The 23521-nt window shown below is 33.6% G+C and overlaps 1 protein-coding gene across 1 annotated transcript in view; it reads right to left on the bottom strand.

The window, feature by feature from the left end:
* Nucleotides 1-23521, bottom strand: part of LOC114345470 (aryl hydrocarbon receptor nuclear translocator-like protein 1) — a 602711-nt gene that overhangs the window by 564065 nt on the left and 15125 nt on the right. Inside the window, exon 4 of the mRNA XM_050656946.1 lies at nucleotides 16767-16939. Coding sequence (XP_050512903.1) covers nucleotides 16767-16939 — 173 coding nt within the window. The remainder of the gene's footprint in view (nucleotides 1-16766; nucleotides 16940-23521) is intronic.

Genomic DNA, 23521 nt, shown 5'->3' with positions numbered 1-23521 from the left:
GTCGAGAAGTACAAACTCCTTGTGTCCGAATAGATTCCAGTTTCTGTCTGGAACGAGTAGCCGTTTTATATAAACTTTGCACGAGATACCGAGCTGAGAGAAAAATTTTGGAATTCTAAAAATTAATATTGTTTTTATCGAGTCAGAGATTTAATTAAGGAGATAATTCGAGCGAGTTCTGTTTTCTTGAAACCGTTTGAAGGAGAAGGACAGTTGCAGCATCCGAGGAGCACGTTGTGGGAGAACTGAGGACAACACAATCCAGGAGAAGAAATAAGGACGATAGAAAGGTTAGTCAAATTATTTGTGAAAAGAGAGAGTTGTTTTGTATTACATACCATATTTGTTTTTTGTCAACTTAACAGTTTCACAGCATAAATTATTCATTCATAAATTCATAGAAGATATAAGTAATCTATTTAAAAAGTGAAAATTAAATTTTGATTAATAAGAACAGTCTACCGATTCATTTTAATAAATTTTGGTTCAAAAACTGGATAGTAGAATTAAAGAATTATTTTTAAGTAGATAAGAAATTTTTTTACAACAGAATAAAGTTAGCATACATTTTTAAACTTTTATATTTCTAACGTGCTATGTACTAAAAAAGATTTTTCGGGATTCTTCTATATTTTGAATTATATAATGAATAAGGTATTACCAAAGTAGAAAGTAAAATAATTAATTACTAATTTATGAATAATATTTCATCACCATTTTGTAATTTAGTTGTAATAGATATTTCATCAGTGGTAAAAAAGACTTTGGAAAGTCCTAATGAAAAATTTTCATTTTTGACTTATACTCTTAATACATAGCACGCTAGATTTATGGTATAGTATATAAATAAATAGTAGTTATAAAATTTATATGATTTTGAGTATATTTATTTTCTCTGTTTTGTCCTGGATAAAGTAAGCAACGAGAAATACTAGAAGTCACAAAATAAAGGTAATACATCCAATCAATCAGCCGTGAGAATATTTTTTATTGAAAAGTTTTATTAAATTTTGGTTTTGTTTTCATGAGTAGCAATTAAAATAATTAATTAATCGAATTAATAAGGTGCTTATCAATCTCATAACAAGGAGAAAATACAGAGCATAATAATACATATGCATACAGTGAGAACGTTTGAGTTGGAGTAAATTCATTTTCTCGAGAATGAATGAAATGAATGAACGAATGAAACAGATCGATTTTTATTTTTAAATTATAATTTTTTGGCATATATTAAGCTGTAACATAACCAATATTCTCATTTAAACAAAAAATTTTAATGAGAATAGGGGTCATGTGACAGCTCAATCGAAAGGTTATTCAATTCTCTATTTACTAATATAAACATTAACATAATTATTTATACAGGGTGTCCAAAAATGGGCACTGGATTTATCTCCAGAGTCATCCATTCTCGAGAAAATGAATTTATTCCAACTCAAACATCCTCACTGTATAACATATCATTGGAAAGGTATTGTCAAGGCGTATTCAATTATAAGTTTTTATATACATATGTAAAAAATAAATCGGGCACTCGTGGAAGTGCCGACAGAAGTGAAAACTTCTTGCGAAGGGAGCGCTTTCGGGTACACACTCTATCCCTCCTCCAACCATTACAACTTCGGTCGAACTTATACGCAATTCAACCGATAGTATTTACTAATATCTCGTTTTGTCGATGACGATCGAGAGATCAATGCTTTTTCCCCATCCAAAGAGAACTGCTATACCTATATTATGATATTATACGCGTGGGGTATACTTAAGAAAGGTAAATAAAAACTGGATGAGGGCGGCGCAGGATAGATGGGGTTGGAAACGAGGGGAGGAGGCCTATGTTCAGCAGTGGACTTTTGAGGCTGGATGATGATACGCGTGGGGTGCGTCGTATACTATTTATATAAATATACATTCACATAATACATAAACGTACAAAATGTATTTCGGCGAAGCGATGACAGTCGCGAATTCAATGCTTTTTCCCCATTCAGAAAGTGCACAACATCGCTACCGAACTTTTCACTTCAAAAATACTTTAAACACTAATCACTTATAATGATTGGAGTAGGGACACTCTATCCCTCCTCCAACTATATAGTATATAAATTAGTAATATCTGGCCGTAGCGATGATGGTCGTGAATTCAATGCTTTTTCCCCATCCAAAAAGTGCACAACGTCGCTATAGAAGTTTTCACTTCAAAAATATTTTAAACACTAATCAGTTATAGTGATTAAAGTAAGGATAGTGTGACCCACATGCGCTTGCTTCGCAAGCTCCTTCGGGTACACACTCCGCCTCTCCTCCAAACATTACAACTTCGTTCGAACTTATACGAAATTCAACCTATATTATATAAATTACTAATACCTCGCCGTAGCGATGACGGCGAATTCGAATTCAATGCTTTTTCCCCATCCAAAAAGTGCACAACGTCGCTAAAGGAATTTTCACTTCAAAAATAATTTATGTGTGTATGTTTGCGTTTTATTGGCACTGGTTTTAGCCAACTGGCCAATCAATGTGTTCTGAGTTCTCTCTTTTACAAAATATATGCTTAGTATCTACATTTAAAACTATTACTACTAAGTGGAACCTCGATTATACGTCACTCCATTAACCGTCACCTCTGTTAACCGCCAGGGTCCGTACATAAGTTGTATTGACTACATAAGCAAAAATTGGGTCATCAATTCATTTTGTTTGAGCATTGCGATAAGGCAAACGAAATTCGCTGAAACGTACAGTGTAGTAACAAATGAAGTTATGGCGGAATCAACTGTTTTGTTTTCGTTGGCTAAAGATGACATACACGAATCGTTAATTTGTGATAAGGACGCAAACGGCTATCGATTGCTGACAGATGATGAAGTTATTGAAATGGCAAAAGAAGCGGACGAAACAGATTCAGAAGGCGACACAGACTCGGAATTTGATGGTGGCAATGTCGATGATGTTATTGCAACTGACAAAGATTTGCATAAAGAAGCTAGAGAAGTTGCATCGCACATGCAACAATTCATCGAGTGGTATTCTTGACAAGAAGAAGCCAATAAAGTAAATTGCATGATTCTTACGCGGATTAAGAAAAATGTGAAGCATCAGTAAAACAAACAAATATTTTAGAATATTTTAAACCAAATTGATTCGATAGTATGAACACAAATTCCTCTTTTCGATTATCCGTCATACCCAAGTTTTTTACTCTGATTTTTTTATTATATTTTTTTACAATTTTTTTTATTAAACTTTTTTGTTATTTTTTCTATTTAGTTTTTTTTTGTTTTGTTTTTTATGTATTTTTTTGTATATTTTTTTAACTACGCTAAGATCTGCTGACCAGTTAGGAAACTGGAACCACCAACTCCTCTAATAGACCTTTGATAAATTCACGAGGAAAAAGTTTTCCTCTAGTTGGCTGTATATTATATTTTACAAAAAACGACTAAAATCCTTTATAAAAGGTATATTTGTTAAAATTCCCTTTAAAATATATGCTTAGTATCTACATTTAAAACTATTACTACTACTAAGTTTTTTACTCTGATTTTTTTATATTTTTTTACAATTTTTTTTATTAAATTTTTTTGTTTTTTGTTGTTTTGTTTTTTAAGTATATTTTTTTAACTATGCCAAGACCTGCTGACCAGTTAGGAAACTGGAAACACCAACTCCTGTAATAGACCTTTGATAAATTCACGAGGAAAAAGTTTTCCTGTAGTAGATGACATGACAAAAATGACAGTTCCACAGGAAGTTAAAATATTTACTTGTTAGTTATGTAGAATCTGATGTGAAGCTTGTTAAAATTGAGAACAGTAACCACAATCACTCCACTGCGGTAAATAATCAATTAAAGTAAAATTAAACTTGATGTTATAGTTATGAAAGTGTAGTCAAGTATGTTTGTCAATGAAGGAGGTAGGCAAACCACATTACACGTAAAATCGATAACTGTGAAAAATCGATAATAAACCCTCTTATGATCACACCTGGGATTTAGAAAAGCATTTTATGTTGATTTTAAAGTTATCGAATTTCTTTACTTTTTCTAAAGATCTTAAGAACATAAAAATCATACTTTTAATATCCCAGATGATGTCTCTCTACTTCACAACATCCCACAGAAAGACTTCTTAAAACTGGACTTGTACGAGGACCTAGAAATAATAAAAAAAAAGTCCGAACTGTGTAAACAGCCATATTTCGTTCAACCGGGACTTCCAACCACTCCACAGACAACTTTTTTCTTAACACAATTACAATATACATTCCACCCTTTTACTGACTCCTTCACATTCTCCATTCACCAATATACTTATAATTGATTTGGAACAATCCACAATGATCTTCTTTTCATTTTCATCCATCAAACCACTATCATCTATTCGGTGACATACATATAAATTACTGATATTATCATCCACATACATCCCGATTATCAAAATATTTTCATCTATATTCAATCATTATATAAGGAACTGCAGAAAAAAACATATCCAACCCTACGGCAAAAACAACCTACAACCCTACTAACGAGTAATATTGGAAGAACCATCAATCCAGGTATTAGCAACTCACAAGCAGTAATAAACCAACTACCTTAAGCAAGCACATCTCAGAATACTTTGCAATCACCAAATTTAACACACCCTACTCCTGCTAACGACCTGTCTGAACTAAACTCGATGTTTAAAGGATTTGCGGAACAACTGTCCACACTGCTAAACCTCCTAACGATAGTCGTCAATAATTTAACAAAATGAATAAGTTAGTAAAAATTGCACTTTGGAACGCCAACGGGCTTGTCAAACATTGTCTTGAGGTAAAAACTTTCATCATTAGTCACGAAATTGATATAATCAGAAACTCACTTCACAAGTAGAAGCTACTTTAAAATACCTAACTACACAACTTACAATACTAGACATCCAGATGGTACAGCCCATGGTGGAACTGCTATTATAATCAAAAACAATATTAAACACTATGAGACTAATGACTTTAAAAAAGACTACTTGCAGGCTACTAACATAGTTATTGAAGATTGGCATGGCTCACTAACAATCTCTGCAGTCTATTGCCCACCAATACACAAGATAAAAAAAGAACAATTTGAAGAATTTTTTAAAACATTGGGTAACAGATTCCTTGCTGGAGGAGATTACAACTCTAAACATGTAAACACACACATTGGGATCAAGATTAATCACCCCAAAAGGACGACAGCTTCTAGCGGCTATGAATAGTAACAACTACTCATATATTTCCAGTGGTGAACCTACTTATTGGCCAACCGACATGAACAAATACCCGATCTACTTGACTTCTGCGTAACAAAAGGAATTCCAAAAAGATCGCAAAGAATTGAATCTTGCTTTGACCTTTCCTCGGATCACTCGCCTGTATTAATCACGATAAGTAGGTACTGAACTTGTTGAGGTACAGCTACCACCGAAACTGGACAAAAAATATACTGATTGGGAAAGGTTTCGGCGGGTGATTGAGGACAACCTAAACCTAAATATACCTTTAAAAACAAACTATGAAATAGATGAAGCCATACAAAACTTTAACGTAATTATACAGGAAGCAATCTGGTAAACAACACCCCTAAAAAACACGACGCTTATGAAACAAGAGCTACCAAGATAATCAGACAAAAAATCAAAGAAAAACGATATTTAAGAAAAACATGGCAAAGAACGCACGCGCCTCAGGACAAAACCAGACTCAACCAGGCTACACTTCAACTCAAAACTCTCCTAAATAACTACAAAAACGATGGGATTAAAGAATATCTTAGCAACCTATCAGCAACAGAAATTACAGACTATTCTCTATAGGTCTGGATCCCGCGTATGAAAAAAAAGTTGATTAATAGCAAGCTGAAAATTTGTTAATACCTTAAGGGTGTCTAGTCGGACAAACTTTGATATATGGGAACACTGGAACAGGGGAAGTTTTAATTGTGGAACAGGTTAAAAATTTGGAACGGTCAGACCACGAAAACGGCACATGTCTCTTGTCCGACAGAACAGACTTAAACTCTCCGAACAGAGATTAAACTCTCATTCAAAAATCAGACTGCTATTTATCACCAAATGGGAGTTTTAATGAGTGGAACATGTAGAATATGTCAAATGACAGGAATTATGATAGGTGATAAATAGCAGTCTAATTTTTGCATGAGTTTAATCTCTGTTCGGAGAGTTTAAGTCTGCTCTGTCGGACAAAATAAATGTGCCGTTTTCGTGGTCTGACCGTTCCAAATTTTTAACCTGTTCCACAATTAAAACTGCCCCTGTTCCAGTGTTCCCATATATCAAAGTTTATCCGACTAGACACCCTTAAGCTATTAATAAATTTTTAGCTTGCTATTAATCAACTTTTTTTTTTCATACGCGGGATCCAGACCTACTACCAGGCTACGAAAAAATTTAAACGACCTCAATCAACCAATCCTCCTATCCGCGCAGAAAACGGCGAATGGGCCAAAAGCAATAAAGAAAAATCAGAAGTGTTTGCAAAATATCTCACAGACGTCTTTCAACCTTTCCCTGCTGAGAATCATCAAAACTTTGAAGCATGCATCCAACAATTTTATTTCCATACCAGTTAGAATTTCCACCGGAAAAGTTTAAGGTAAATGAAGTTATCAAAATAATACAAAATCTTAAATCGAAAAAGTCCCCAGGCTTCGATCTTATAACCAGTAAAATTATTAAACAACTACCCAGGAAAGGAATTGTGTACCTCACTCAATTATTCAATGCAGTAGTAAGAACCGCATATTTCCCTCTCCTCTGGAAAGTCGCAAAAATTATACTAATTCCCAAACCAGGTAAGCCTCTGGAAAATGTCACATCATATCGACCCATAAGCTTACTGCCGATAGTCTCAAAGATCCTAGAAAAACTGATACTCTCAAGAATTCAACCACTCCTATCAGATCGAGAATTAATCCCTGCACACCAGTTTGGATTCAGATCCCAACACGCAACCATAGAACAGGTTCATCGGATATGCAGAACTGTTAATCGAGCATTGGAAGACAAAATGTACTGCACTGCCGCCTTTCTATACATCTCGCAAGCATTCGATAAAGTCTGGCACACAGGCCTTCTATACAAATTAAAAAATATGCTTCCTCTCACTCACTTCCTAATTTTAAAATCCTACCTCCATAACCGTTACTTTTTTGTACAACATAGAGATGAGTGCACGTCTCTATTTCCAGTTGGATCTGGAGTTCCACAGAGCAGTGTTCTGGGGCCAGTGTTATACCTATTGTACACAGCGGACTTACCAACAAACTTTCAAACCACTACACCTACATATGCAGATGACACAGCAGTGATGTCAGTACATTAGGACCCACGGATAGCTTCTCAACTTCTGCAAACCAGCCTAAACAAAATGCAAACTTGTTTAAAACGGTGGCGTTTTCAAACAAATGAAACAAAGTCGGTTCATATTACCTTCACAAACCGTAAAGGTCACTGCCCGCCTGTATATATCAACAACTACCAACTAAAACAGCAAGCAACAGTCAAATACCTTGGAATGCATCTAGACCAAAGATTAAACTGGAGAACACACATTTTTACGAAGCGTAAACAACTTGGTCTCAAATTACACAATCTTTACTGGCTGATTGGTCACAAATCATCACTTTCGTTGAAACATAAAGTACTTGTCTACAAAGCAATTTTGAAGCCAATATGGACTTACGGGATCCAACTTTGGGGTACTGCATCAAACTCCAATATCGAAATCTTGAAGAGGTTCCAGTCGAAGGTTCTTCGAATAATCACAAATGCCCCATGGTATGCTGCAAATATTATTATTAGACACGATCTAGAAATTGCAACAGTAAAAGAAGAAATTACCAACTTTGCACAGAAATACGAAGACAGACTGACACAACATCCAAATGTACTAGCCAGAAACCTGATGAGACAACCAGTCAGACGGAGACTTAGACGAAATACATCTAGTGATTTACCATCGCGATTTTAGTTATATGTGCCGTAATTCCCAGAGACAAACAATTTTATATCGATGTAAAATATTTGTAAAGAAAATGCTTAATGAATCATTTTCTCCAAGTCACCTACACTAGTGGTCACAACATTTACTTATTGTAACTTGCTTTACAGATTGTAAATAAATTGGGAGGTTGTGGTACATTTTCATAACTATAAGATCAAGTTTAATTTTACTTTAATTTATTATTTATCACAGTGGAGTGATTGTGGTTACTGTTCTCAATTTTAACAAGCTTCATACCAGATTCTACATAACTAACAAGTAAATATTTCAACTTCCTGCGGAACTGTCATTTCTGTCATGTCATCATTCAGGATTTCCGTTATCATTCGCCACTTGCCATCCGCTAGTCAACATGTGAACAAGTCAATTTTGGGCTCAAATGGTACCTCGAGCAGAATACATGGGATATTTTGTACATCTATGTTCAAGTTCACAAACTTAATCTATGTTCCCATGACGGATCAATTTTAAAGGGTTTTTACCCGTATATTTTTGTATTTTGGTGGTTAGCATGTTAACGCGTGAGTATAACCTACAACCTTTCTTAAAACCGTAGTCAAAATTTTAAAAACTTTGCATTATCTTATCAGCTTATACGCATTTTAGGTCAGCACTGATGATGATCGGTCATCCGATCGAAAACTAGTTCTGTGATGTAGCCCTTTTTAGGGAATTTTAACAAATATACCTGTTATAAAGAATTTTAGTCGTTCTTTGATAAATAATCCACAACCATTTATTTACAAAAAAAAATACCTTATGTCCAAAATTTAACAGATCAAATTGTCCCACTTTTTAAAACTTTTCCCAACATGAAATTAGTTAAGTACAATCCACTTCTAAATTCAAGGTCGTTCTTAAAAACTAAAGCTAATACTCCAAGCACATTAAAGAGCAACATAATTTACAAAATAAATTGCATTGAATGTCAAGGTTGTTATATTGGTCAAAGTAAACAGTGGCTGAAGCAACGTGTCACTCAACATAAAAGTGACTGCAATATAAGAAAAAACTGTTGCGCCTTAGTAGATCACCACTTAAATACAGGATATAAATTTTATTTTAATAATGTAAAAATCTTGGAACAAGTTTACAATTTTAAAAATCGACTCTTCCTTCAGATGGTACATATTAACAAAACTCCAGAATTATAATTATTCTATTAGTTATTATATACTATATAAGTAATAGATAACATCCTTTCCCAAAATTTAAAAATACAAACAACTTATGTACTCAATTAATCTTCTAACAACTGATCTACTTTATTTTTATTCAAGTTTTAAATACCAGTCTTACACTAACTCATTACATACCATCAATTATATTTTATAAATCAATTTAACATACTGCAGGTCCTTTCTCAGTTTTCGTAAATACTTTCTCTTGTTTACTTTGACCTATTCACTAAAAATTTTCAATATTAGACAACATTCTAGCAAAATAAAATGTATTGCAGTTACCATAAGTACCAAATATGTCAAAATAAAATCTGTCATTTCCCAAATCAATGTTCAAGATAATGTTAAACGAATCCGACAACGACTGCAGACGGCAACTGCATGCGGCAGTTAGAGTTGTCACCATAACGACGTCATTACTCTGCACTATTAATTTGTATATTTATTAGCATTCGGCAGAACGTCAGTTGCTAAGAAATATACAAATTAATAGTTCAAAGTAATGACGTCGTTCTGGCGACAACTGCAACTGCCGCTTGCAGTTGCCGTCTGCCGCCTGCCGTCGATGACGGAATCGTGCCTTTATAGTTGTAAGTAATGAAATATTAACCTTTTGTCCATACCTGATATTAATAAATTCACAGTTTTCTCCTGAAGAAGTCACCAAATAGTGACGAAATATTGAGACTTAAAACAAATAGTTTTCTTTCATCTGACCGAATCCGACCGAAGTACTGAGATAACAGCTGGGAAGAACCCTAGTACTGAGGAAGCAATGAAAGAGTGGTGCTTCAAAGTGCCTTTTATTTACGTCAAGATTTCGCCTATCGATTTTAGACTTCTTCAGGACTTGCTACAAAGGAATAACATTCTTTACAAAATATGCTTACAGCTAGAAAAAGCCATTCTTACCGAAATAGGTGCACTAATGCTCAGTGAGAGTAAGGACACATATTTGACTTACTCTTGTTAGTGAGTACATAAGACTTATATTGTTGTTGTTACTTATTAGCTAATACAACCAGATATTAGCGAAACTGAGTCAGATCTTCTGCATCCACTACTCAATCCATTGTAAGAAAAACTTAGACAAAAGTCGTTGATTTTCTACAAAATGACACCTATTGATCCATTGATTGTGTTATTTTGTAGAAAATTTTTAAATTACAATTTTTTGACATATATATCGTACTAGTGACGTCATCCATCTAGTCTTGATGACGTAATCGATGATTTTTTTAAATGAGAATAGGGGTCATGTGATAGCTCATTTGAAAGGATATTCAATTATCTTTTCACTAATATAAACACTAACATAATTATTTGAACAGGGCGTTCAAAAAAAATTTAATTAAATTAATTGAGACAAAAAGAAAAATGTACCTATGTAATTTATTTAATTCAAAATACGTTTAACTGTTGTCAAAAAACAGGAAAAAATTTATTTAACAAATAAATATTGTTTTTCGCTTAAATTCAATGTTAACCTGCGTCTTGGCAATTTGAACATTTCGTTTAAGCGAAAATCAATATTTATTTTTTAAGTAAAATATTTTTACGTTTTCTGACAGCAGTAAAATGTATTTAGAATTAAACAAATTACATACATTCATCTTTTTGTCAATTTATTTATTTAAAATTTTTTTTTGATACCCTTTATAAATAATTATGTTAATGTTTATACTACTGAATAGAGAATTAAATACCCTTTCAAATGAGCTATCACATGACCCCTATCGTCATTTAAAAAAATCATCGATTACGTCATCACGCCCAGATGGATGACGCCACTAGTATATGACAAAAAAATCGTAATTTAAAAGTAAAATCGACCTGTTTCGGAATTTTTCCTTAAAGTCGCCGGTTTACGAAATAATCAATTTATGAGTTACTTTATTGACGCACTGTATTAATATTTGCTAATGATTCACGATTCATTCGTCTGCTAGCATCGATAGTGTACACATCGTTAAGTGCTCATTAATAGGTTCTACAAAAAAGTAAACCAAGTTAAGTTGTTTCGATAGTTAAAACTACAAAACAAAGGTAGGATTGTTCTTTATATTTTAAAATGAGAGATTCTACGGGTGGCGAGAAGCCACCCCCTGATAAAGATAAAGATGAAAATATGGATACTGTAAATACTCGTTTCGATCTAAATAATAGGTACAAATCAACCGATAAAGGCCCGTATTTTGTATTAGTCGAATCCATCGATCCAAATATTAAAAGATTATCACCAGTTCGAGTAGGTCATTATTTATTCATTACTAGCGTTTTTAAACATGATGTAATTGATTTAAAATCGGCAGGCCGTAATAAAGTTAAAGTTATTTTTAAAACTCATACATGTGCAAATAGTCTAGTCAATCACGATATAATTACTTCTAATAAATTTGTTGCGTATATTCCAAAGTTCTTTAATCACCGAAAGGGAATCGTCAGGCAGATTGACACGTTCTTAGACGAAAAATATATGATAGATAATATTATTTCTGATAAAAAAATTACCGAGGTAAGACGTATGAAAAGAAAAATTATCGATTCAGATAATGAGGTTGTTTTTGTTCCTAGACAAATGGTAATTTTAACATTCGAAGGAAATATCATTCCTCAATATATTACACTAGATTTGGTAAGGTTTCAAGTTGAACAATATATATACCCCGTGGTACAGTGCCTAAATTGTTTTAAATTTGGTCATACTATGAGGCAATGTAAGGCTACATCCATCTTGTGCAAAAATTGTGGCAAAGATCACGAAGACAACTCTAGCTGTAGTAATCCTAAATATTGTCTACACTGTAAAACAAACGAACACACATCTTTAACGAAACAATGCCCAGCGTATCAACATCAATATAATATTAAAAAAATATGGCGATTGAGAATACCACGTTTAAAGAAGCTGAGTTTATAGCAAAAAACCCATCTTATGCCAAAATCACGACACACAATCAATTTGAAGTGCTTAGCAATTTAAATAATTTTCCTCAACTCCCGTCCGTCGCAAATGACAGTACAGGAAACTTTTCCTACGTCCCAAAACCTAAAAAAAGTATTAATCCTCCTAGAAGAAAAGCCATATCTCCCATTCAATGTAAAACTTCTCTACAATTTCCCTCATCTTCTCAATCAAAAAAACCAGTGCCACTCCCTATAATTCCTAACCCTTATCGGGATGAATTTATGGCATATAAAGAAAAATTACAGTTACAAATTCTTCACGAAATCCCTTTTGTGTTAGAAAGAATAATTAAACAAATTGACCCCAAACTAGTCTCGTCTGAATTACAAAATGTCACTCAAAATGAAATCAAAAACATACTAGCTTGTTTATCAGACAACGATAGTGATGGGGAATCGTAGAGCAATTAATATTCTGCAGTGGAACTGTCAATCTATTATAAAACAAAAGACTAATTTGCTTAATTTTCTAGAAAGTCATACAATTGATATCATTCTTCTTAATGAAACTTGGTTGTCACAAAATAAAAACTTATATATTAAAGGATTTAATATTGTTAGACTTGATCAACGTGACGGCTATGGAGGCATTGCTGTTTTAGTTGCAAATAATATTTCCTTTTCAGATATAAAATTCAAAACTAATTATAATCCAAGCATAGAGGTTTGCGGAGTTTTTATAGAACAAGTAAAATTATCAATAGTGTGCATTTACAAACCTCCTAAAATAAATGTCTTATCCAAAGATTGGGAAAATTTATTTGGTCAAATTAAAGGCAGATTTCTAATTGGTGGCGATTTTAATAGTCCTCACTGTAGATGGGGCTCTGTACAGGACAGTGCACAGGGAAACATTCTAGCTGACGCTTTAGACAATACCAATTTAATACTACTTAATGATGGAAGACCTACCAAATTATCTAGACCGAACGAACGACCTTCAATGATAGACTTGACATTAATATCCCCTCATTTAACAGGTCTTACCACCTGGAACCCCCTTAATGACTCATTAGGTACAATCCATATCCCTATCCAAATCACCATAGATTTGAAATACACTCCGATAACAATTCACTCCTCAACAAAATGGAAAGAATCTTCAGCGGACTGGTCACTATTTCAAAATCACTTAGAAACATGCCTTCCCGATATTCAATCAATAGATGTTACATCTCTGGAAACGTTTAATAACTTAATAATAACAATAAATGAAGCTGCAGATACCTCCATGAGTATTAAAAAATCATTCCAACCAAAATCTTGTCTTCCAGTATGGTGGGACGATGAATGTAAAAATTTAATAGCACATCGAAAAAAAGCTTTTCGGGAGTACAATCTTATCTCAAATCTTGAAAATTATCTAAAATTTAAACACATACAAGCTAAATGCAAGGTTGTATTCACAAAAAAACAAAAAACTTCATGGATCAACTTTGTAAATACCATCAATCAAAATACACCGCTCAGTAAAATATGGGCATTTGTTAATAAATTAGCTAACAAAAATTATCATTCTAAAACACAACCAATCTCAAAATAGTTAATAGAAGAGTTTCTTGATAAGTTCGCCCCTCCATACGTCCAAGACGAATTAAAGCAAGTAAAATCATACAACCCTAGTAAATTCAAATTACTAGAAAATCCTATAAACATCCAAGAGTTGGACGTAGCTATTAAATCAACAAAATCTACTGCACCCGGAACAGATTATATTACTTATACGATAATTAACCACCTTCCCGACAAGGCTAAAAAGTACTTAATAAAAATATTTAATGAATGGCTTTTGGAAGGAAATTACATTAACAAAATGAGAGAAACAATTATATGTCTTTTTATTAAACCAAACAAAGACAAAACTCTTTCAACCTCTTATCGACCCATCTCTCTATTGTCGTGTATAACAAAAACTTTCGAAAGAATAATTAAAAATCGTCTTAACTGGACCGTCGAACACTATAATCTTTTGCCAAGTACACAATACGGATTTCGATCAGGTCTTGGTACATTAGATGCAATAAGTCACTTAACAACAGATATCCAACTCAATTTTTCTAAAAATAAATTTTTAGCGTGTTTTTTTGTAGATCTTAAAGGCGCTTACGACTGTGTTAATTTAACAATAATGCATTCAAAGTTATGCGAACTGGGGTTGTCCACAAATTTGTCCGCTAATATAGTAAATATTTTTAGCAACAGAACTTTATATATCAGAGACCATATGAATCAGTTACATGGTCCAAGAATAGCTCATACAGGATTACCACAGGGGTCCGTATTAAGCCCGATTCTCTTCAACATATTTTCAGCGAGTATACACGGCATTTTTACAGATTCCATAAAATGTATCCAGTACGCCGATGATATATGCATCTATTCCATCCGTGATTCATATGATGATTGTGTAAGGGTTCTGGAACACATCGTGAAGCTGGTGGATACCTGGACTAAAAACCATGACCTAATAATATCTCCAGAAAAATCTGCCATCATGATATTTACGAGACATAGGATACGTACACCTGATAGTTTACACCTGTCAGGATATGATATACCAGTTGTCAATGAGTATAAATATCTTGGTATGATCTTAGACCCTAAATTACTATGGTCGAAACACGTCCAATATGTAAAAAAAAGGTGTGAAAGAGGTATAAATCTTCTAAAATGTGTCACTGGTAGAAAGTGGGGTGCCGATCCTAAAGTATCATTGATGTTCTACAGGACCTACGTGCGATCGATTCTGGATTACGGATGTATATTATACGGGTCAGCAAGCAATACGCATCTACTAAAAATAGATCGTATTCAGTTTAAAAGTTTGAGAATAACTCTGGGTGCTATGAAATCTACACCAAGTCCCCATGAACTGCCTTTAAAAAATCGTAGAAATTTATTGGCAACCAAATATGTTCTAAAATTGAGAGCAAGAACAAGTGACTTACTGAGTATGCTGTATGAGTTATCTATTCAAAATTTAGTAAATAATTACTGGAGAATTAATAATTCTCCACCGTTAGCGGATACTTTTCTGGAAACCAATGATTTACCGGTTACATTAGCAACAAACTATGTCAATCCACTTTATAAATTAGATTTTGACACGATTTACAAAAAACTAAATATTATATTTCCGAAATATTCACAATCATCTAAAATAAATAACACTTTATTGAAATCCATATTGAGTGAATACCCTAATAAAACCATAATCTACACAGACGGCTCTAAACTTAACGATGGAAAGGTAGGGTCTGCAGTGTACATTCCTTCCAAAAACAAGTCATTTAAAATAAAACTTCATTCGCATTGCTCTATTTACACCGCAGAAGCAGTAGCTATTGGGAAAGCTCTGGATTGGCTGGAGCACGAGGGTATACAAGATGGAGTGATTATTTCGGACTCTAAGTCAGTTCTTAGCGGACTTAATAATATTTAATTAAATCGTAAGACCTGTGAGCTGATATGTGAAATTAAACATAAAATTAGAAACAAAAATGTAACATTTATTTGGGCAAAAAGTCACAGCGGGATAAAAGGTAATGAAATAGTAGACGAGCTTGCTAAGAATTCCACGCATTCTGGTATACAAGAATATATTTTCACTGTTACGGATCTAACCAAATTTCATAATGAAAAAATAAACTATAACTGGAAAGACAGATGGAAAGTATTGGCGAATACTTCAAATAATCATTATTATAAGATTCATCCTGTGTTACCATCCTTAACAGAATTACCACATATATTTCAATATAACATAACTAAACAATCAGCTGCAACTATCGTTAGACTAAAAACTAGTCACGGTGCTGTTCCAGCTCACCTGGCTAGATTCAACATGATCGAATCAGGAAAGTGCTCATGCGATAATATTTCCCAGTGTGATATTAATCACATCCTTTTTGGATGTTTTAAGAATAAAACGCTTTCAGATATATTTTCTGAAAACCTTGTAAAAAGTAAGGTGCAACTTCCAGCAAACATAACCCATCTGCTGTCTCTCAATCAGAAATCAATATTTGAACTCGTATGCAATCATCTATACGCTTCCGGATGTATAATTTAGATTTGTAACAGTCAAGTTTCAGTTCGTAATATACCATAATTAATAACTTATAATAAGATTATATTAATATGCAAAAATCTGTGGCAAATGGACTAGTTTCCATGCCAAACATCACCATCATCATCATCATCATTCACGATTCATTTTCAAACAAAGTAAGTCAAAACATAAAGTGAAACGTACGTCGATGTGTTATACATTGTGTATTCTGCATACTATAATATACTATATACTATGCACATCGACGTACGTTTCACTTTATGTTTTGATTTAATTTGTTTGAAAATGAATCATGACGAATGGGCAAAGATAAAATGGAACAACTATATTCAGGCAAATATTTATATTTTATATAAATATAAAAATATAAATATTCTACCAACTGTCAGATTTAACTAAAATGTCAAGCAATGATTCGCGACATTCTTAAAATCCTATATGAATGAAGCACTGAAAGAAGGGATTGATTTGAACTTTATGTGCGTTACCTGTAAGTGTCCAAGAAGGTTTTCAACTGTACTTGAAACAAAAACAATTTTCCCGTTGGCCAAAACAATTAGCAAAAAACCGCCCATTTGCTCGTAAATCAATTGTTCCAGAAGGATTTGATCAATATGTCTTGGAAAACCCATGTTTGGTACTATTCTACTGTTGTTTAAAACTAAAAAAAAAATATATTTTTTATTTAAAAGTATATAAATTATATGAATAGGTATACAAAATTACCTAGGTATACAAAAATGCCGTAACAAAAATTACGACTACAAATATCTAGGTATCAATATTTATCACGATGGAACATTAGACTTGGGAATACTTGGGTGATCACGTGGTGACAGATATGAACTCCTAAAATTAGTAATGCAGGGAAAGATTCAAGGAAGGCGCAGCATAGGTAGAAGAAAAATGTCCTAACTGAGAAATCTCAGAGAATGGTTTGGATGGAGCTCAACTGAACTCTTTCGGCCTGTAGTGTCAAAAGTTAGAATAGCAATAATGATTGCCAACCTTCGTGGCGGAGATTGTACGTACAGAAGAAGAACATTAGACAAAGCCATAAGAGAAAGAAATACATAAGGTAGAAAAGATATGGCATATAGTATGGGACCAATACATCAGCAAAGAAACTAAAAAGAGTATGACCACTATAGTTAAAAGTATCACTCTAAACTGCTATGAAGTATAGCCAATGAAAGAAAGAACACTGGCAACCCTGACAGCGATGGAAATGGATTTTTGGAGAAGAGCAGCACGAAGATCTAGAAGAGACAGAACTACCAACGGACGCATTAGAGAAATAATGGGAATCAAATGAACAATGATGGATGACTTATCAACAAAACAACTTATCTGGTTCGGATATATACAAAGAATGGATGAACAATGAATACCAAAGGATATACTAAATGGCAATCAGAAGGAAAGAGAAAACGAGGTAGACCGAGAAAAAGTTGGAGCGAAGGAATAGACAAGAGAGCTGAGAGAAAGAAACAAAGAAGAGGACCTAGGGAACCCTAGGGAATGACCGGACGAAGTGGCGATTGGAAGTCGGAAAACGACGGAGAACGTTATAAGCTGACATATAGTAGTAATTGCACAGATTTTATTCTCATAAAAATCCGTTGGTGGAGTGTTGTTAAGACTTATCAAAGTAGCATATGGACAAAAACAAAATCTATATTGCACAATGCCGCGAATAAACATTAAACATTATAGAGAAGAAACAATGGACAACAGACTACATCATCATTGGCTCTACAACCCATGGTGGGTCTTGGTCTGTTCCAGAATAAGATTCCATTCCTTCCTATCCTTCGCCTTGGTTGTCCAATTTCGCACTCCTAACACTCGCTGGTCGTCTTACACAAGGTCCTTTAATCGTGCTCAGGGCCTGCCTCTTCTCCTCACTCCATCCGGTCTCTGGCGCCTATAAATGTGTTTCGACGGCTCCACCTCATTCATTCTCTCTAAGTGACCTAGCCACTGCAGCCTGTTTATTTTGATAGATCTACTAATACTAGGTTCACTAGAAAGTTGGTACAAGTTCAAAATTATATCGTCTACGCCTACGCCATAATCGGTTTTCCTCCACGCCTTTATAGATATGTCTGAGGATTTTACGTTCAAAACAGCCTAACCGTTCTTCATCACTTTTTGTTATCGTCCACGTTTCTGACGCGTATGTGACGAAGGGCTTGATTAAGAGTTCTTCTTCTTATTCCTCTTCGTGCGACTAGGATTATACCCTATTCCACGAACATACGCCTGTTTTGGATTATTTCGACAACGAATATTTTACTGTGCAAAATAAGAACAACGAAAGTAAATTGCAAATTACATTGTTGTTTATTGGAATAATTATTAGCGCCATTTACTTTCGTACTTCTTATGTTGCACAGTAAAATATTCGTTGTCGAAGTAATCCAAAACAGGCGTATGTTCGTGGAATGGCCCATACTCCTGTTTGTCTGCCTCTTATTCTGTTTCAGTTGTTGTTGATTGTATACTGTCTTTCCATCTTTTCGGCGGCCTTCCCAACGGGTTTTTCTGCTATACGGCTTGTTGTTTTTACAGATGTTTGCTAATCTATCTGGTTCCATTCGGTTTACATGTTCGTTCCAGTTTTTCTTTCTTGTTTTTATCCACCTATTTATATCCATATGTTGATTAGAGTTCTGTATATCAATATTTTTGTTCTTTTTGTGACTATGTTTGATGTTAAAAGTTTCTTTAATCCATAGTACGCTCTATTTGCTAGATATATACGTCTGTTAATTTCTGCAGTTACTGTATTACTTTGGTTGATTTGTGAACGAACTCTCTTACTCCTTCAAAAGTATATGTTCCAACCGTTAGATCTTTAGGTTTGGCTACTTGATTATTTTGAGACCTTCATATACTTAGTTTTATTATACCTATTCTTTTTGCTGCAGTGATCGATTGAACCAGGTCCGCCTTTCTTCTTGCTATTATATCGATGTCATCTGCATACGCTAGTATTTGTACACTCCTATTAATAATGGTCCCTCTTGTTGTTATGCCAGATTCTCTAATAACTTTCTCTAGGGCAATGTTGAATGGAAGGCACGATAGGCTATCTCTCTGTCGAAGTCCTGTTTGTGTCTGGAAAGTTCTTGATATTCCATTCTGCACTCTAACCTTACACTCGACTGTTGAGAGGGTTGCTTTCACCAATCTCACAAGTGTATTGGGATATTAAATTCTATCTTGGCTTTGTATAGTGCGTTTCTGTTTACACTGTCATAGGCACATCTAAAATCCACAAACATATGGTGAGTATCAATTCCATACTCAACAAAAGACTACAAATGGACCATAATACAACAAAGGAAGTGTTTAAAAGTCACAGGACTGAATAATGATAATGAGAAATGGCCCATAAAGCGATAAAAGCTCAAATAAGAGAATATTGCAAAAGGGATAAGAACATTAAGAACTTCCATTTAAGCAATATCTGTCTGCAAATAGAGGAGCACACCAAAACTTACGATTTAAAAAATTTGCAAAAAAATTAAGCCAATAACATGCTCCTTGGCTTTGCACCAAACAACATTGCTATCAAAGATGACAACGGAGCTAAACTCACTTCACAAGAGTACATTTAAGTACTTCACAGGAAATATTACACAGCTGGAAATAATATTGTACAAGACTGACGATGGAGGAGAGCACATACACCCTACCACAACAAGAGGGTACCAGTTTTTAGACAGAATCTGGCTTACTTCAAAGTTAAATTGAAGCAGCAAGTATGAGACAAACAACTCATAAAGCCGCTGTTTCAGATTGTGATCTATGTAAATAAGTGATATTCGGAACGCATTCACGTTGGTAATATTGTTAGAGTGACGTGACAGGGACAGGTGGAAGGAAGAGAAAATGAAATAAAACCATTCTGAATCTAGATATGATAGATGCAAGTTGTTTCATTATAACCTAACCTCCAGATTTAACCTATAAACCCCACTCCACATGGTGCCGAAACCAAACCGAAACCAAATCGTACTATACTAAGAAACCAAAGCGAATACTATAAGAAAAATACAAAAGAAGTGAAATGGAATTCAAGGCAGCAATAAACTCAATGTAAATGTCAGGTAATTTATACGAAAATTGGAAGTTCTTCATACAAAGATTTAAAAGCTACCTACAAGCAACAGAATTGATAAAAAAACTGAAATAACCCAATGCACACAACCGTTACAATTAATAGGGGATGAAGGGTTTAAAATCTATAATACGTTCAAGTTCTCAACAGAAGAAAAAGATAAGTTAGAACCATGAAACAGAGACTGTTAGAACAAGATGAGATGAGCTTGGAAAAAGCAATCAATCTGTGTAAAAGTATAGAAAGCTCGAAAATCCAGTCTGAAAAAATGAAGTCAGAGGAGGTAAACTACATAAAGAAAGGAAACTTCAGTAAGAAATATGTAAATAAAGCCCAGTGGCAGCCAGTTCAACGGTAAATATGGAAACAGTTGAAGGTGCAGTAGATCTGGAATGGAGCACAGAGGCCAACCCTGTAAGGCATATAAAGCTAAGTGTAATTTGTGTAATAAGAAAGGGCACTATGCAAAAGTCGGTCTTTAAAAACAAATTAAATATGTAAATGTAGATGATTCAGAATCAAATAAAACCCACCTCCGTGGCTCAGTGGTAAGAGCGCCTACCTTTAGATCGAAAGTTCCGAATGGACGTGAGTTCGAATCTCACCTGCGTAGAGAATTTTTCGTTGAATTAGTAGATGCAAATAGTTTCTGTCCTTGTGGGATCGGTACTCATCGGAGGGACCGCAGACAAGCGTCTCTTTGCAAAGACAATGACGTCGACTTTGCAAAGTAACAAAACACTTACTCAACACACACACTACACATTACACTAGGTACCTAATAGGAAAAATCCACTGTACCATGTCAATGGCCATTAGTTGTCGAGGCATTAGCTAAATAAAAAAAAATCAGATAAATTTTTTAAAGGCTTGGTAAATAGTGAAAATGGCAGCTTTGATGATGATTTCATGATAAATTTTGAACTTAACAAGCATAAATTAAGCTGTAGATTAGATACAGGGGCAATGGCAAATGTAATATCAATAAATAGTTAAATTCTCTAGAAGCTAATGTTGAACTACAAAAAACAAACTGCAGGTTAAAAACATTTTCAAATGAAACACTTAGAGTCATTGGAAAATGTATTTTATAATGCAAATATAAAGATAATATGTACAACATAATGTTTTATGTGGTAGAGATTAATTCACCAACGGTATTAGGTCTTCCTACATGTAAGCGTTAAATATATTAAAAAGATCCAATAGAAAAAAATTAAAATAATTTGAATTCTAGTGAAGTTACATTTAAAAATGATTACTTTGATGTGAAAGAAAAATTTAAGGAAATTTTTCAGGTATAGGCTGTTTGGATGAGTCATACAAAATTGTGCTAAATGAAACTGCACAACCGGTTATACATCCTCCAGGAAAGATTCCACTACAGTTAAAGGAGAAACTAAAACTGGAATTAGCCGAAATTATAATTGAGAAAGTTGATGAACCTACAGATTGGGTCAACTCCATAGTCTTAGTAAGAAAAGCAAAAAGTAATTCCATAAAAGTTTGTATACGAGTAGATCCAAGAGACTTTAACAAAAACAAAGCTATCAAAAGAGAGCACTTTCAACTCACTACGATTGATGAAATAGCTACAAATTTAAAAGGTAACGTTTATTTCAGCAAGCTTGATGAAAATGCTTTCCAAAATGCTTCAAAAGCATTTTGGAGCATAAAACTTGATGATGAAAGTAGTAAATTATGTACTTTTAACACTTGCTATTGTAGATATAAATTTTTAAGGCTACCTTATGGTATTACTTCATGAAGTGAGGTATTTCACAAAAGATTCAGTAAAATATTTAATATAGAGGGTGTAGAAACATATTTAATCGTTTATGGCTCATCAAAGCAACAACATGATAAATGTTTATATCAAGTTTTAGAAAAGCTAGGATAAATAATGTCAAATTTAATTATGAAAAATGTAGTGTAAAAAATGTAAAATTTTTTGGATTTAATTACTTACAATAAAGATCGTCAAACTGTTGATAGCGATAAAATTAAAGCAATTTAAGATTTGAAAAAGCCAGAAAATAAAAAAGACATACAGAGATTATTAGGAATGATAAGGTATTTGTATACGCACATAAAAAAGTTGTCAGACTTAACTGCACCCCTTAGGGAATTAATTAAAGAAAATGTACAGTGGCATTGGGTACGTAAATATAATGAATGTTTAAGTAAAATTAAAGAAATAATTTCAAAAAGCCCAGTATTAAGACATTCTGATATAAATGAAGTGTTTAATATCAGTTGACTGTTCAAAAAACTAGAAAAGAGCAGTACTTTTACAAAAATGTCAACCAGTAGCTTACATATCAAAGGCTTTAACTTTAACACAACAAAACTATGCACAAATTGAAAAAGAACTTCTTGGAGTTCTGGCGGCACGATCAAATTGATCACAAACCATTGATGTCCATAGTAAAGAATCCTTTAATGAATGCACCACCACGACTTCAAAAAATGTTATTTAAATTGCAGAGGTATGATTATAATCTGATCTATAAAAAGGAAAAAGTTATATATAGCTGATACGCTATCGAGATGTTGCTCAGAATTGCCTGTAATAAAGAATGATTTAAATATTGAACTAGAATCACAAATTTGTTTAGTAAGATTAAACAATAATGTTTCAAATAATCAACTGCAAAAAATCAAAGAGACTAGCAAAGACAAAACTTTAATAAATCTATCTAAAGACTTTCATAAAAAAAGGTTGGCCCAAACAAATAAATAATGTACATAAATATTTACAAGCATTTTTTAAGATTAAAGCTGAAATCACCTTTTTTGATAGTTTGCTGATGAGGAATAGTCAATTTATAATTCCTCATGCAATGAGGAATGAAGTGTCAAAAAGAATTCACTATGGCCATCAAAGAACAAATAAATGTAAAATGTTAGCAAGACAATCATTATATTGGCCTTCCATGACAGTTGAAATTGAGAATGACGTTAAAGGTTGCCCAATTTGGGCACAATTTGAAAATGTAAAAAGAAAAGCTTTGATTCCACACAATAACCCAAAACTCCCCTAGGAGTAGGATGGCTCTGATATATTTTATATAGGTCAAAAAAGTTAATGGTGGTAGATTACTACAGTAGATA

Source organism: Diabrotica virgifera, chromosome 7 (assembly GCF_917563875.1).
Source record: "Diabrotica virgifera virgifera chromosome 7, PGI_DIABVI_V3a".
In the NCBI taxonomy this organism is placed as follows: domain Eukaryota; kingdom Metazoa; phylum Arthropoda; class Insecta; order Coleoptera; family Chrysomelidae; genus Diabrotica; species Diabrotica virgifera.
This window is presented reverse-complemented; position numbering and strand designations above follow the sequence as displayed.